General features: G+C 38.7%; 1 protein-coding gene across 2 annotated transcripts in view; it reads right to left on the bottom strand.

The window, feature by feature from the left end:
- Positions 1–3,369: 3,369 nt before the first annotated feature.
- The window catches only part of LOC137335482 (docking protein 5-like), a 288,256-nt gene continuing 277,031 nt past the window's right edge, over positions 3,370–14,594 (bottom strand). For both annotated transcript variants that reach the window (XM_068000829.1, XM_068000830.1), the window contains one exon: positions 3,370–4,800. In XM_068000829.1, coding sequence (XP_067856930.1) covers positions 4,736–4,800 — 65 coding nt within the window. In that variant the 3' untranslated portion in view covers positions 3,370–4,735. The remainder of the gene's footprint in view (positions 4,801–14,594) is intronic.

Genomic DNA, 14,594 nt, shown 5'->3' with positions numbered 1-14,594 from the left:
TCCTTTCCTTTATTGGTAGATTTTGCTGACTGCTTATGCTTCATTTATTCTTTTTATATGACCATAGTGATTCCTCATGGTATTTTTTTCTACCTACTGTCCTCGTGCATCCCCTATATCTTCAATTGCAATTTGCTGCTCTTTTACAAATTTAAAACATTTAAGCCAATCAGATGCAAGCGGGGCACAGAAATTTGCATATATACTGGTGTGATGATGCATTACAATGGACAAAATGTGCACTAGGTGAAATAATTTGATATATAAATAGGGCCAATCTAACTCAATGAATTATGATAGAGGGGTGAATAATCCTCCTGAACATGGTAATAAAAAATTAAGTAAAATAAAAAAGTCGGGAGGAATAAGTTTTCTTCAGGTGCTAGTTAGAAACACTGCAAACATAGATGTGCAATTTCCTATGTTCATTATTCCTGGTGCACTAGTTATTTCACTGCAGGTTATTGATGGTGTTGTGAATATGTACATTGAAGGTACATCTTCCTCATTTAAATGAACTTTATTATACACAATTACCTTGAGTACAAAACACCTTTAATAACAGGAATCTTACTAATTCCTTTATTTTTAGTACTCTGGTGCATGTTTAAAATGAGATCAAGATGGTAATATTAAGCAAATAACTCTCAGGGAATTCTTAACATTAAGGGTGAAGGTGGATTCGGATTAGCTGAGAGCTTCTGTAAATGGGTAGATAGGTTCGTGTTCATTCTGACACTTTCATTGTTTTGCATCAAAGCAACAGAAACAATAATTTCAAAATTATTACTTCACAGAAGCAAATTACAAAGCCTCATAATCCAATGGAAACCATGATTTCAAACTACTGTGTCTACCATACACTGAGGTCCATTTTAGCACTTAATTGTTCTCCATATAGAAACAGGCTTATGTGTAATTAAACCCATGACTAGGGCAAGTCACAGTACAACGGTGTGTAACAAATTTGGTGAATTTCTACACTTTCTGCAGGCAGCGTGACTCACTGCCCAAAAACTGCAATTCTGTAGAGTTCTGGAGGTAGTGTAAATTATGATAATCTCACCAATGACAGATCATTGCAACAAATCACTTAGTTTACCCTTGATAAGGGAAGATCCTGTCAACGGTTACTGCCTAAATATATTCTGGATATGAAGTGAGCGTTTCTTTCAGGAGTTGTTGTTTATAAGGAATTGTTTAGAATTCATGTACAGGGCAGTTGGATTTGTTCCTTCAATGGGGAATTTTCCACCAGACTACATCCCTGGAACAGATGCTTCAAAAACTTTATTGCCATATCACCATTTTGTTGCTAGTTTGCACGACAACAAATGTAAACACATTTTTGAGGTGTTATTTTTTAATTGTACTGAGCTATGCCAAACCATTTTGTTCTGATCAATCAATTATTGAAATCATGTTTCTAAATACAATCATAAAGATAATATCACTGTCTGGTGTAACTGAAGCATTAGATTTTATCAAACGTTATTTGTCTTTCCTTATAAATTTCATCACTAAATTAAACACGAAATTAATTCTCTCTTTGATTAATATTTATCTCACTTGAAAACCTCTTGAGCTGAGCCTGAAGAGACTACAGCCATGATCTCTTGGAACTCTCCAGTGGTTAGTTCTTTTGCTGGACAGGCTGAGTACTGGCAGTAATCAGCATCTAATTAGCAGATGATAGAGCTCTAAGTCCTGCATCTCCCTAAAGCAGTGAGTTCTGCTGATGTGTGGGACAAGTGAAGAAGGAGGAATTCACGAGCTGAATCTTAGCAGAATTGCAGCCAGGCTTTAAGCGTCAGTGACAGATGATCTTTCAGGGAAGGGGTTCTAGTGGCAAAAACAGGAAACCATTAAAAATAGCAACAGTGATCTATCAAGAGAATTAATAGGACTAGCAGATATTGTATAGGAACAGCTGAGCAACTGAAATTGTTTTTGAGGCAGTGACTCATTAGCCCCAATTTTAAACTAACCCACCCGACGAGAACGGGGCAAGTTCGGGTCAGATGGTCAATTTACGCCCCACCCGATTGAGCGCTGCATTGAAGCCAATAGAGCATGCAATTGGGTGGGTGTAATTCGGGCATTCAACCCAAACTCACCCTGTTCTCGCCGGGCTGGTTGGGTTAAAATTGGGGCTATTGTTTCAAGTGTCAATAATATTGCAGTCAGATGCTTCTATAGATATTCTGGATATTTTAATGGGAATATAGTTCCAGCTGCAATCGTTGCATGCAGGAAAGCTGTAAGAGTTGGGCATGCACTGCCCCAAATAAATTAATGGAAGAACTATTCTGTTGTGTACAGAAAATACCAAAAAGTACTGTCAGCCATTTTACATCAATCACAAATTATGATGTTTTTGTGACGCAATGATGATTCATTAACAGTTACATTTCACATTTTGACACATTGGCAAGCAGCCTAAAATTCAATTCTCCTGAAGGGCGAGCTGCTTGTGGAGACATGATAGGCACCGACTGTTCTCCTGGAATATTTAGCTGAGGCCTAACTTTGGGCCGGCCTTGGGCATCTCGGTTTCAGCCCAAACAAATTTTACCCCTATGAGTGTTAGCTAATCATGGGTCTCTATGGGGAGACCAGCATAGGATTGGCCATTATACCTTTCCAATATCAGGTCTTCACTGAATGCTGGCCAATTAGATTTCATCCTAGAACCTCCATTAGCTGTTAAAGAGTGTCTTCACTACCAGGTACTTCATAGAACTGACAGACGGAGGTAGAGTTTAACCTAACTCACCAGACAAAAAACAGACGGATTGGGATCAGCCGCCCAGCAGATCAGACCGAGTGCAAACGGGCAACTGATCCGAACCTGTCCGTTTCCCGCCTGGCGGGATAGGTTAGAATTACGCCCAAGGGGTCATTTGGAATTGAAATTTCCAGTTGCACTATGAATAATGTGAATTGTTGAATTTTGAACAATGACTTCTGTAGAAGGAAGTGGAGCAAGCCTTAGGATAATACATATACAGGCAGAACAACTCGAAATTAATAATAAAATAATCTTAAAACAGCAGAAACATATATAGAAGTTGGGATCCAGAATTAATTTACTCTAAAGGAGGCTCATAAACTGATCCTTTAAGAGAGCAGTCAAAATATAAGGTGGTTACTTGCATGTTCACTTTACCCATAGCAATGCCACTGTACTTTGTATTGTAAAATGTTTATAATGTACTGTAATTATAAATGCAACTAATAATCAAAAAAATCTATACACTACAACAGTAATGTTTGTTAATGGTATGTAGCACAAATTACAGAATTAATCCCACAGAATGTAGGATTCATTTATTAATTTAATTCTGCAATCTATATACCAAATGCGTCTTAATTATTAAACAACCTATTAATTTGTTGTTGCTGATAATTTAATTTTCAAACCTGTTAATTTTTAGAAATAAGCCACTCTGATATGCCACAAGGGGCAAACTTTGGGGAACATTATACACGTTGAGTACCCAGCCTAGTTCTGACAATGGCTCCCACCCAAATATTAACCTGACTTTCCCCTTTCAGATGCTGACTGACCTGCTGTCCATACCCAGCATTTTCTAGTTTAATTTCAGATTTCCAGCATTTAGAGTTTTCGTTTTTAGCACACCAAACAATTCCACTTGTCAAGCTGTTCCTATGATCTCTCCTCTTGTCCTACGTAAAACAAACCTGTTCGTATGACTAATAGTTACTCACATGTTTAGTGTAAAAGTGAACAACATCTTGGTTCCCCACAGTTTAGTAAGCAACGTGTTCAATATGGCTGCCACATTTAGAACATTCATTCCCTCTATTCCTGGTGCTAATAATTTGAATTATTGAGGTCACATTCAGCACTCTACATTTTTTTTAAACAAATAACCATGTTGTCTGCCCAGCTGATGACTGAAAGCAAAGAGATATAAATGTAGACTTGACTCCAAACCCAGAACCATTTTCTTGTGATCCTCTAAGGTTATGGTCTAATGCATACAGAGCTTTCACACATTTCTTACTACAATTTACTTGTACATTCCATTCACTTTGTAAAATCTGAACCTTATGAATTGTTCCTCTAAATTCATTTCCATTGCTGGATTGATTATTGTATTGTGTTCCAAAAAACAAACAAATCGATAACAGATGCCAGAGCAACACAGTTGTAACGCAGAGTAGTCCGTGCACCTCAGACAGACCTGGAAAAACCCAACAAAATTCTATGTTGCACCTTATTAAAGCCTAAAAATGAATCAGTGTGTGTTGGTGAAAAAGAATAATATCTGCAATCCTCTTAAGCAGCACCTAAATAACCAACCACATGTCCGTACAGTGCCATGGTTTAATGGCAGGTGATTAACTGGTAATTTAAAAAAAATTAGTTAATTTTATAATGACGCTGACCAATCAGCACAGTCTTGGAACTTAGTGCTTAACAAAAATACTTCTGATTATCATGGTTGGAAATGATGTCATACATCTTGGAACGCGAGCTCAAATCTGCTTTAGAAAAAGCAAACCTTCCTCTCAATGTTCACATAATTCAATCCTTCTTCCCCTTTTAGTTAGCCCAACTCTTGAAGAGGAAAGAAAAGAAATTGCAATATCGTTCAAACCCGCTCCATTTCGCCCAGCATTCCTCTTGCTTGTTTCATTGGGCATGTTCAGTGCCACAGTTTGAAGCACAGCAACTAGAAAATGTTCCAGCTTTTTAAAGTTTTTGTCAGTGCTGTGAGCTGTAACTGGGGATGGTTTCTGCACGAGGAATCCTCACTGGATAAGAGTCATCTGAATAAATAAAAACAAAGGGGGAGAAAAAAGACTGTTTTGAATATTAAGTATAGACAAGAGCATAAAAATGTTACAGAATGAATCCTAATATGAATTAAATGGGATAGTCATCGAATCCCCTTTATATCAAATTCCCAATTCAAAATGTGAATCTTTCCTTAGATAGAACCTTTTCTACATTAATCTAGTTTGTATCACAATTCATTTAATATCCTACAAAAACATCATCCAATTTTTGGACAGATATGAAGGAAAATTGTGGTGGCTGTTGACAAAATAACTTTGAATGCACTATCAAATATTATATTCTAATCGTGTTCCTACCAAAGCAGAAGCCAATACTTTCATTGTTCCTTCAATCAATTTTCAGTGATTGAAGATAGTCAAGTTTAAAAGTGCTGTCAAAACTTCTATCACACCTCCAGGTGAAACGCTTCAGAGAGCACTTTAAAAGACATGTTAAAAAAAATACTTGTTAGCTAAGAAGAACAGAAAGCAAAAGGTACTCAGGAATATTGACCAGTCCATACTCTCATCTCAAAGTATTTTTCAAAGCACATTTTGCTTTAAAGCAACCACAGAGAAGGATAAGAATGTATCTGGGAATTGCTCAAACAATGAGACTGTAATGAATGAAGATACTTTACTTTTTCTCTCTTGGAGACCTTGTGGGCTGGTCACTCTGTGTTTTGGGCCTTGGCAGAAACACTTACCCTCCCCAACCACCTCTCCTAAAAGGCACGAATGGTAAAATTGGTTTACGGTGAAAGTGGCGATGGTGAATCGGCAGCCTGTTCACACTGCGCGCAATTTTCTTTTCAAAAGGGGCACGGTGCAAAACGGGCTGCTGACTCGCTATCACCCGCTTCTCGCTTTCGCTGAAGACCAATTTCCCTCCTGATTCTTTACTGAGGTCTGGCCCCACAGGCAATGGAAGCTCTCCAGCACATTGTTGAAGTGACCATTATTCATATGCTGTTACTATTCGAGGAAATGGAGAGATTACAGCCATCTGATACACAAAACTATACACTTTCAACATGCATTACTGGCTGGCGATCAGAAGTGGGAGTATTGTTTAGTTTTCCTTGCCCTAACCAAGGAATGCTCAGCCACAATGAAGCACCCATACTGTTGACCCAGCTGAGATCAACTAATTCAGCACAAACTGGGATCTCCATGCTCTGTATGCCTTAGTTACTCACTGGATAAAGTTTCCTATCCACTGGGGGAAGCTGAAAGACTGACAGTTTATAGTAAAAGTGCAACAGTTGAAAGAGTAGGAGATAAGATAGTGGAAAAGTGCATTGAAGTGTCACTGTATTTTACTATTCAGTGATGAGGCCATCTTTGAGTCCAGCGTTACACCATACCACTGAATTGTTAATCTCAGATGTCGTCACTGGGTAGACACTGAGCAGAGGCCATGTGTACACCCACCGACCAGAGACAAAAGTGAGGGAGAATTGCCTCTGGGCTGGTTTTACTCATGTCCTGGAAGCCAGCTCAACAGAAGACCTGGAGCAGGTTGTTCACCTTCTCTCTAGGCCTCATTTGGCAAATGGCTTCACAAGACCTGGAAAAAGGGGAAGAAATAGAAAGGTAAAGAAACAAGTCATAAGAAGTCATTAAGATGGGAATCAGCCATTAACTGCAACTTGGAATGCCGTTAGCATTATTTTATCCATCCCAAGGCCAATAAAACCTTGTAGTTTCTTCAGCCAAGATACAAACTTTGAAGAAATTAGAGTATTTGTATTTATATTGACATAAAACAAAGAGCCTGCATACTCTACTGAAGGAAATTCAATGAGGAACCTAGGTCAATGTTATTGCTTTTGAAGAAGAACCTTCTATAAGTGACTGATCAAAGATGATGGAAAAGCAATATATTATAAGGCAGTTGTGACACTGTTATAATTAACACTGTGGGGCATCTCAGAGAAGGCAGCTCGTAAGTCATCATGCTGACACATGTAATAGTGCACTTCAGGCATAGTGCTTAAGAGACATACTGACTCCAATAAAGTTATAACAATTGACAATATTCATGGAAAGTCTCAGAGTATTGCTTGTGCACCATTTACAGCACTGTCATTCTGAAGAATACATAGACTATTTCAGCTTGTCCTTTACTCACTGAATAGGCTTCAAGATTACATTTGCTTTGTAAAATATACTCGTCCTTACCAATTACAAAAGAATATCAACATTTTCAGAAAAACATACAGTTCTTTTGCGAGATATTTTTGTATGTCCCTCCAATCAGTTAAACAGATTCATTTTAATTCCAAACAGCAGCCATGTTTAATTTTTTTGTTCTGATTTTGTGGGAAGCTATAGAGCTAACACCTGAAGGTATCCCTGACTTAGTGCTTCAATATGTTCTAGTTTGGCCTGAGGTGGCATTATGAATTGTTCCCATCCTGGTTAAGGAACATACTATTAAGTACAATTATTAGCATGCACAAATTCACCAGAAATTCTTTCTCCTTTTTTAAGTGGTCTGGATTTCATCAACATTGATATAAGAAAATATTTGTCTTATCTCTTCCAAGTTCTACAGCAATGGGGTGAATCATAAAAAACACATCTGTTTTACAAAATAAATCAAATGGCTGCTTCAAAGTAAACTTAATTTAAAGTTTATCACACTATCATTCACCTTCTGATCTGACGTGTGAGATTTTGTTTTGATTTTCATTAATGGGAAGTGTTCTGTGAAAAATAAAGCAAATGCCCATGATATAACTTGTCTTATTCTGTAATCAGATCTGCACATATGTAAACACTCACTGGGCTAGATTTTCAACACAGTGACTACAAAATGGCCAATAAATCTAGTCTGTTGCTTCTGGCCAGTCCCTTTCTCTGTCACTTCTCCTGTGCTTAGAATAAAAATTCAACGTATCATCCTTCGCCATTTCCGCCACCTCCAGCACAATGCTACCACCATACACACTTTCCCCTCTCCTCCCCTTTCAGCATTCCAAAGAGACTGTTCCCTCTATGATCCACTCTTCCATCACCGCCAACACCCGGTCTCCTCCCCACGGCACCTTCCTGTGCGAGCGTAGGAGATGCAACATCTGCCCTTTCACCACCTCTCTTCCCACCATCCAGGGCTTCAAACACTCCTTCCAGGTGAAACAGCGATTTACTTGTACTTCTTTCAATTTAGTGTACTGTATTCGCTGCTCACGATGCAGTCTCCTCTATATTGGGGAGACCAAACACAGATTGGTTGATCGCTTTGCTGAACACCTCTGCTCAGTCCGCAAGCGTGACCCTGACCTGGCGGTCGCTTGTCATTTTAATTCCCCGTCCCAGTCTCACTCTGACCTCTGCCTCTTACACTGTTCCAATGAAGCTCAATGGAAGCTCAAGGAACAGCACCTCATCTTTCGATTAGGCACTTTACAACCTTCCAGATTCAACATTGATTTCAATAACTTCAGATCATAACCACTGTTCCCATTTTTTCAGCAGCAGATGCTGGTAATGGTTCTGATGTTGCCATTTACAGCTCCTCTAGACCCGTCTTTTGTTTCTTTACTTTTCCCATTACCACCCTCCTTGCCTTGCACCATCATCCCTTTTGTCATTTAATCACTCCTGCCCTCTACCCTATCAGAGACATTCCCTTTTGTTCTTTCCTCCCCTCCCCTTCTTCCCCCCTACCCTTTCTGTGGCTCTGAACTTGCTTAAAAATGGTTTAATCTTCAACTTCTTCCAGTTCTGATGAAAGGTCATTGACCTTGAACGTTAAATCAAAAGCAAAAGCGGATGCTGGAAACCTGAAATAAAAACAGAAAATGCTGGAGAAATTCACCAAGTGAGGCAGCATCTGCAGAGAAAGAAACAGAGTTAACATTTCAGGTCGAAGACTTTTCGTCAGACCTGAAACGTTAACTCTGTTTCTTTCTCCACATAAACTGCCTGACTTGCTGAGTATTTCCAGCATTTTCTGTGTCAATTATAATAAAAAATGCACACCTTCCAATCAATGCATATTGGACCCGTTTCTCCAATCTGCAATTATAGCTATTTTCCTCTCCGTGACCACAAGATGTCCCCATCTGTTAGAATCCATATAGACAGTAGCTTTAGGTTTGCTAAACAAAAAGCACAAAGGCAACTCCAATTTCACATTTATATCAGATACAGAAATTTGGTATCAAGCAAACTGAAAATGTCTGCTACTCTGACAGAAATCAATGCTTAGTTTGTTGCCAAATTTCATGATATTTTAATCTGAGTTCATGCTGTATCACAATGCCCAAGGATGCTTTGTGCAGTTCTGCACGGTTACTGGTCATAAAAATTATCCTAATTCTAAACAGAATCCCTGCTTGATAAAGCATGTGGAATTTGGTTCTGAAAACCCTCTGCACAATTTGAATCACTGTGTGCATGTGTTTGTATAGTGTGCATAATGAACATTTGCTGCAAGTCAGGAATACATATAAGCTACTTGTAATGTAATGTAATCTCATGATTGCGTTGTGTTTATTGATTTTGAGAGTCAAATCTCCAGTCATTTCTAATCTTCAGTCCTCATGGCACTGCTATTTCTTACACAGCGCTACTGTGATGGGGAAGGGAAAATATTAATGACGTGCTTGACTATGTTGAAGAAACATGCAACCTTATAAAATACCTAAATGATTAATTATATGGACAAAGAGTTTCTATTACGTTATCCTATCTCTTTACATAAATAATGGACTTAGTGTATACTTCCTGCATCTTCTGTTTTATTTCAGATGTTCTGCATTTGCAATTTTTTATTCTCTATCTTATTATACCTTTCTTTGCTAAGCAATATCTAAAACCACAGATTGTAAACAATTTTACAACACCAAGTTATAGTCCAGCAATTTTATTTTAAATTCACAAGCTTTCGGAGGCTTCCTCCTTCCTCAGGTAAATGTTCAGGAGCTCCTCGAAGCCTACGCATTTATACATATAGAACAATACATGGTGTTCTATATGCAGGTGACACCTCTCTGTCTGAACACGGTGATTGCCTTGGCAACGGGCAGTTGCAGGGGCAGTCTGTAAACACCATGTATTGTTCTATATGTATAAATGCGTAGGCTTCGAGGAGCTCCTGAACATTTACCTGAGGAAGGAGGAAGCCTCCGAAAGCTTGTGAATTTAAAATAAAATTGCTGGACTATAACTTGGTGTTGTAAAATTGTTTACAATTGTCAACCCCAGTCCATCACCGGCATCTCCACATCATAAAACCACAGAGTCAGTTGTAACATTTAACTCTGTATACTAAATATATATATGTATACACGCACACATACATATGTACCTACATATTATTTAATATACTTATGGATCTTCTTTGACATTGCTGCCATTAAGTTGTCGGCCATGCCGTTTGAGGATAGGAGTTAACCATGTAACACATTCTGCTGCTGCAGAGTTGTGTGTAGCCTGGTATGTCTTTTTAAAGCCATACGGTTGACTTGATGTACAGACACATCTGAGGTTAGTTGCAGGCCATCTGCTGTCAGATCTTGAGGTCAATTCAATGCTAATGCTTACTTTCTCTTTTTTTCTTAAAAATGTGATATAGAAATTTGCATATGACAAAACACTATGCCTGAAGTGGGACAGATACATCTCAAAATCGTTACATATTGGTAGATATTTATATTGATAGATGTTTATTATCTGCATTGTCCTCAGTTCCAAATATATGAAGAATTTTACCATTCCCCCCACTAATTAGTACGTTGATCTGACGTTTAGATTCTTCTCCTTATTTCCTCACCATCTGCTAATGACTAAATTGTAAAGCAAGCAAGGCATTTTGAAGGAATCCTATCACTGGAGTACTGGCACAATACAAGATTACACAACATTTGCCTTCTAAATAATGTCATGTGGATTTAGTTATATAATGAAAACACAAGCGGGTGCAAAAGGCCAAATATCAGCTAAAACAAACTCCATATAAACCAGTGCGCAGGTTGCTTTAAAAATAAATAGTCAACTTAATGCTTTCATTAGCAGATAATGTAAAATAGCTGGTCTTTATTGAAGAACAGAAGCAGACCTAAAACAAAGGAGAAGGTTATATTGTCTGAAATTTATTGTAATTTCCCCTCAGATATTTGAATTGATATGTGATGCCATTTACTTGATATGTGCAAACATGGATTGTGAAAGCGATTTTGATTCTTTTTAATGTAGCTTTACACTGGATTGTGAAATGACACCAAATGGATTGCACATCATTGAGTTAATTTTGTTATTTAGACCTGAACCAAATTTGGTTTTGGGCCTCATATAAATGACGCTGGTGTGCTGCGGGATTCCAGTTGTAGCTCGCTGTTTATGGGAGGGCAGGAAATCAGCTGGCTCAAAGTTGAGCCTGCCAGCAGGCTAGGTCTTGAAGAGGGAAGCAATCCCAAAGGAAGTAATGGGCCGCAGTTTTTCTGTGGGCTCGGGAAGAGCACACCTGCCTTTCGTGAGCTCCGATAAATAAAAACTCAAAATTTCCTGGGCCGTTTTTTGAGTCGCCTCTAGGGTTCCCTTTAAAGACGGCTGGTTAGGCCACTGAACGGTTGGTACAAGTAGGCAGATCATGCGTGGCACATGCTCCGGCCATTTGCATTACAATTTTACAACCGGCATAAAATCCCGATCAGCATATTTTAACTCCTGTTTCAGGTAAGCGTGCTGCTCGCCTGAATATTGCATGAGGCAGCCTTGGGCGTCAAAGGGGCGGCCAAGAGCGCCCCCCCACCCCCACCACCAATTTTCAACTGCTGGCCGCTGCTTTTTCAGGCACTAAACAGTTGGTCATGAGTTGAATTTCTCCCAAATTTTCTCTACTAATTTAACTTGATTTGTCTCGCCCAGCTGAGAGTTAACCTATTCCTGGATCTCAACCAATCCCACTCTTTAACCAACCAGCAAAAAGGAAGGCTGCAAAAATCACTCTGGCAACTCATCATTTGATATTACCCTTCCTGTAAAAAAAAATTCTTGCAGCAATTCCTCCTACTAAACATGATTAGAAACTTGCCATCTGGGGAGTCACAAACATAAACCATATCCTAGCATTGTCTGGCACAGCACGGAGGAGAGCATGGAGGGAACTGAGAGAGTGGAGTCTCCACAAGGAGAGAAATACTACTGAGTAAAGTTTCTGTGATTTGTTTTGTTTTACAAAAAGACAGTAGATTCTTGCAGGTGTCTGTTACTGTCATCAGGCAGTTACTTAAAAGTCAAAGTTCTGCCCAAGACTCTGATTTTAAATAAAATCAGTGAAAAAATTATTGTATAAAAATAATGTATGTTTGCATGATACTTTATATGTTCAGTCAGAAAAAAAGTTTCTTGTTGCACATCCATATGTCAAAAATATTGCTGCCATTTGAGGGTAGGAGGATATTTTCATATTCTGATGAGCATCAAAATAACTATATCCATGTTAGCAGATAAGGTGCAGAGCATGCCTACCCTAATCCCCGGCCCTTGGAATCCCAGTGCACACCAAAATAAGTATGAGGGTATATTTTTGTTATGACACTTCATGGTACTTAAAATAGAGTAAATAGATCAATAAAATTGATGCTAGTCAAAGAGTTACATAAATACAGTGTGAAATCATTTTTAAATTCATACGCAAAGGCGTCTCTAGGTCTGATGTTGCTGAATGGGCAAAGATTTAAGAGGACACTTAAAGGAGATAGAATCTACACCATTGGCCTTACCAAGCAGCCTTTTTATTTATTTTGAAACATTAAATAGGAATTGAAGTAATAGTAATTGCTCCAAAGACTAGGGACTTCCAGCATTTTTCTATTCATTGTATCCATTAAATCAAAGATGAGAGGAGAGCACAACAGTAACTCACTGATCATTTTCTGAACTCCTGTATAAATGATATACAATGGAACAGAAGAGTCCCATTGATACACACTTTTTTATAGTTAGTTAGTGTATTTTATATAAAATAGATTTTACAGAAGAAATTTACAATATGGTTTTCAGACTGTTATTTAACTGTGTACAAACAAAGGCATACAATGGAGGCAGTTGGAAAGTCTGGGTTTTAGTCTGTAGATAAAATAACAGTGATAGGGGACTGGGTTTCACAGGTAAACTCTACATACATCCAACTCTGGGAGCTGCCTTTGAATCCAGGCCAAACTGATGGGATTAACAGGATATCTCCCTAAGGGCTTTTAGGCACTAACAATTCCTATTAGGTGAAGGCCCACAAGACAAAACTGCCCATAATTTAGCTCTTGTTCCCAGTCTTACCCAAAGAAGCCATAAAGATGATAGATATCAGAAATAGAAATGTCACACAGCATGGTCTACTCTTCTAAGATTGGACTGAGGATTACTAGAGTAGAGAGAGTATTATGCTGTATCTGTCCCTTTCCTCAGTGGGGCCGGGTGACGTCCTGATCAAAAGATTCAGTGATATCGGGTAGTCAAGTATCACTGTAGTCGAGAATTATGACATTTATTTCAGGAAATTGTAATAATGATGAGAAAATTAGATTCTTAATATTAAGTTAAAAATAAAAATCAATATTCCAGTAATTAATGTAAGGAATCTTACAACACCAGGTTATAGTCCAACTGTTTTATTTGAAAATCACAAGCTTTCGGAGGCTTTCTCCTTCGTCAGGTGAGTGACGAAGGAGAAAGCCTCCGAAAGCTTGTGATTTTCAAATAAAACAGTTGGACTATAACCTGGTGTTGTAAGATTCCTTACATTTGTCAACCCCAGTCCATCACCGGCATCTCCACATCATGGCCAGTAATTAATAACACCTCAGATCAACTTTCAATGGTTAGAATTAGGCATAATGTTTAGCTCACTGCAAACAGTGGACTGGATATGCTAAAATAATCTAAAATAAACTGGGTGTAAATTGACACCACCATGTTTTAGCTTCTTACTTCCTGGAAAGTATACTGCATGCTCTCCTTATGGCCACCAGCAGTGGTGTCTAAGGTTTATCTCCTTGTGGGCTATGTAGCTATATACGATAGAGCCTCAGAGACCATCTCTAAAGTTTAAATCCACGTTCCCACTAATGTGCGCGTATCACAAACTGCTGCTATTAACACATCTTCGTGTTCTGAATTTAGGTTGATCTACCAATCAGGTAACAGCATCAGAAAAACCCTTTTCAAATTAAATCTTCGAAAAGGATAAATCAACAAATTAAAAATAGGCACAAAAAGGACCGAACTGTCTGTGCTTCAAAGTCTGGTTCTCCACGGCTCAGGGGTTGCAGCGGTTCTAGGGCTGAAAGTTAGACACCCCTGCCCCACAGAATTGTGATCATTCCAATCAGATGAGTCCTGTAGTTATTATTTATATCACACATACAGTGCCTCTAGTGAAACTACGATCCAGCGGTCCAATACTATCAGCACCAGTTTTAAAGAACAGAGCAGCTGTGAAACAACTCTAGAAACTTAGGAGAATTTCAACATCGATGTGCCTATTTTACGGTCGTAAACCAGGTGCAAAGATGATGAATTTAGCATTGCGATGGCCCGTGTCTGATCTGCCCCAGCGTTCATGCGACTGCTAAATTCGTCAGGGCCTTTTATAAGTGGCACTGGCAGCTTCCTGAAATGAGCCAGGTTTCATTTTAGTATTGCTTCACCATAAACCTTTCTCCTCCAGACATGGTAAAATCCTCATTGTGACATAAACATTCTCTCATGCCTCATGGAGACATCAAATAAATTCAGCGGAAACTATTCAGCTTCCCATGCAAGATGGTTCCTGC

The sequence above is a fragment of the Heptranchias perlo genome, chromosome 19, assembly GCF_035084215.1.
Source record: "Heptranchias perlo isolate sHepPer1 chromosome 19, sHepPer1.hap1, whole genome shotgun sequence".
In the NCBI taxonomy this organism is placed as follows: domain Eukaryota; kingdom Metazoa; phylum Chordata; class Chondrichthyes; order Hexanchiformes; family Hexanchidae; genus Heptranchias; species Heptranchias perlo.
Note: the sequence above shows the minus strand (reverse complement) of the source record. Positions and strands in the feature narration are given on the sequence as shown.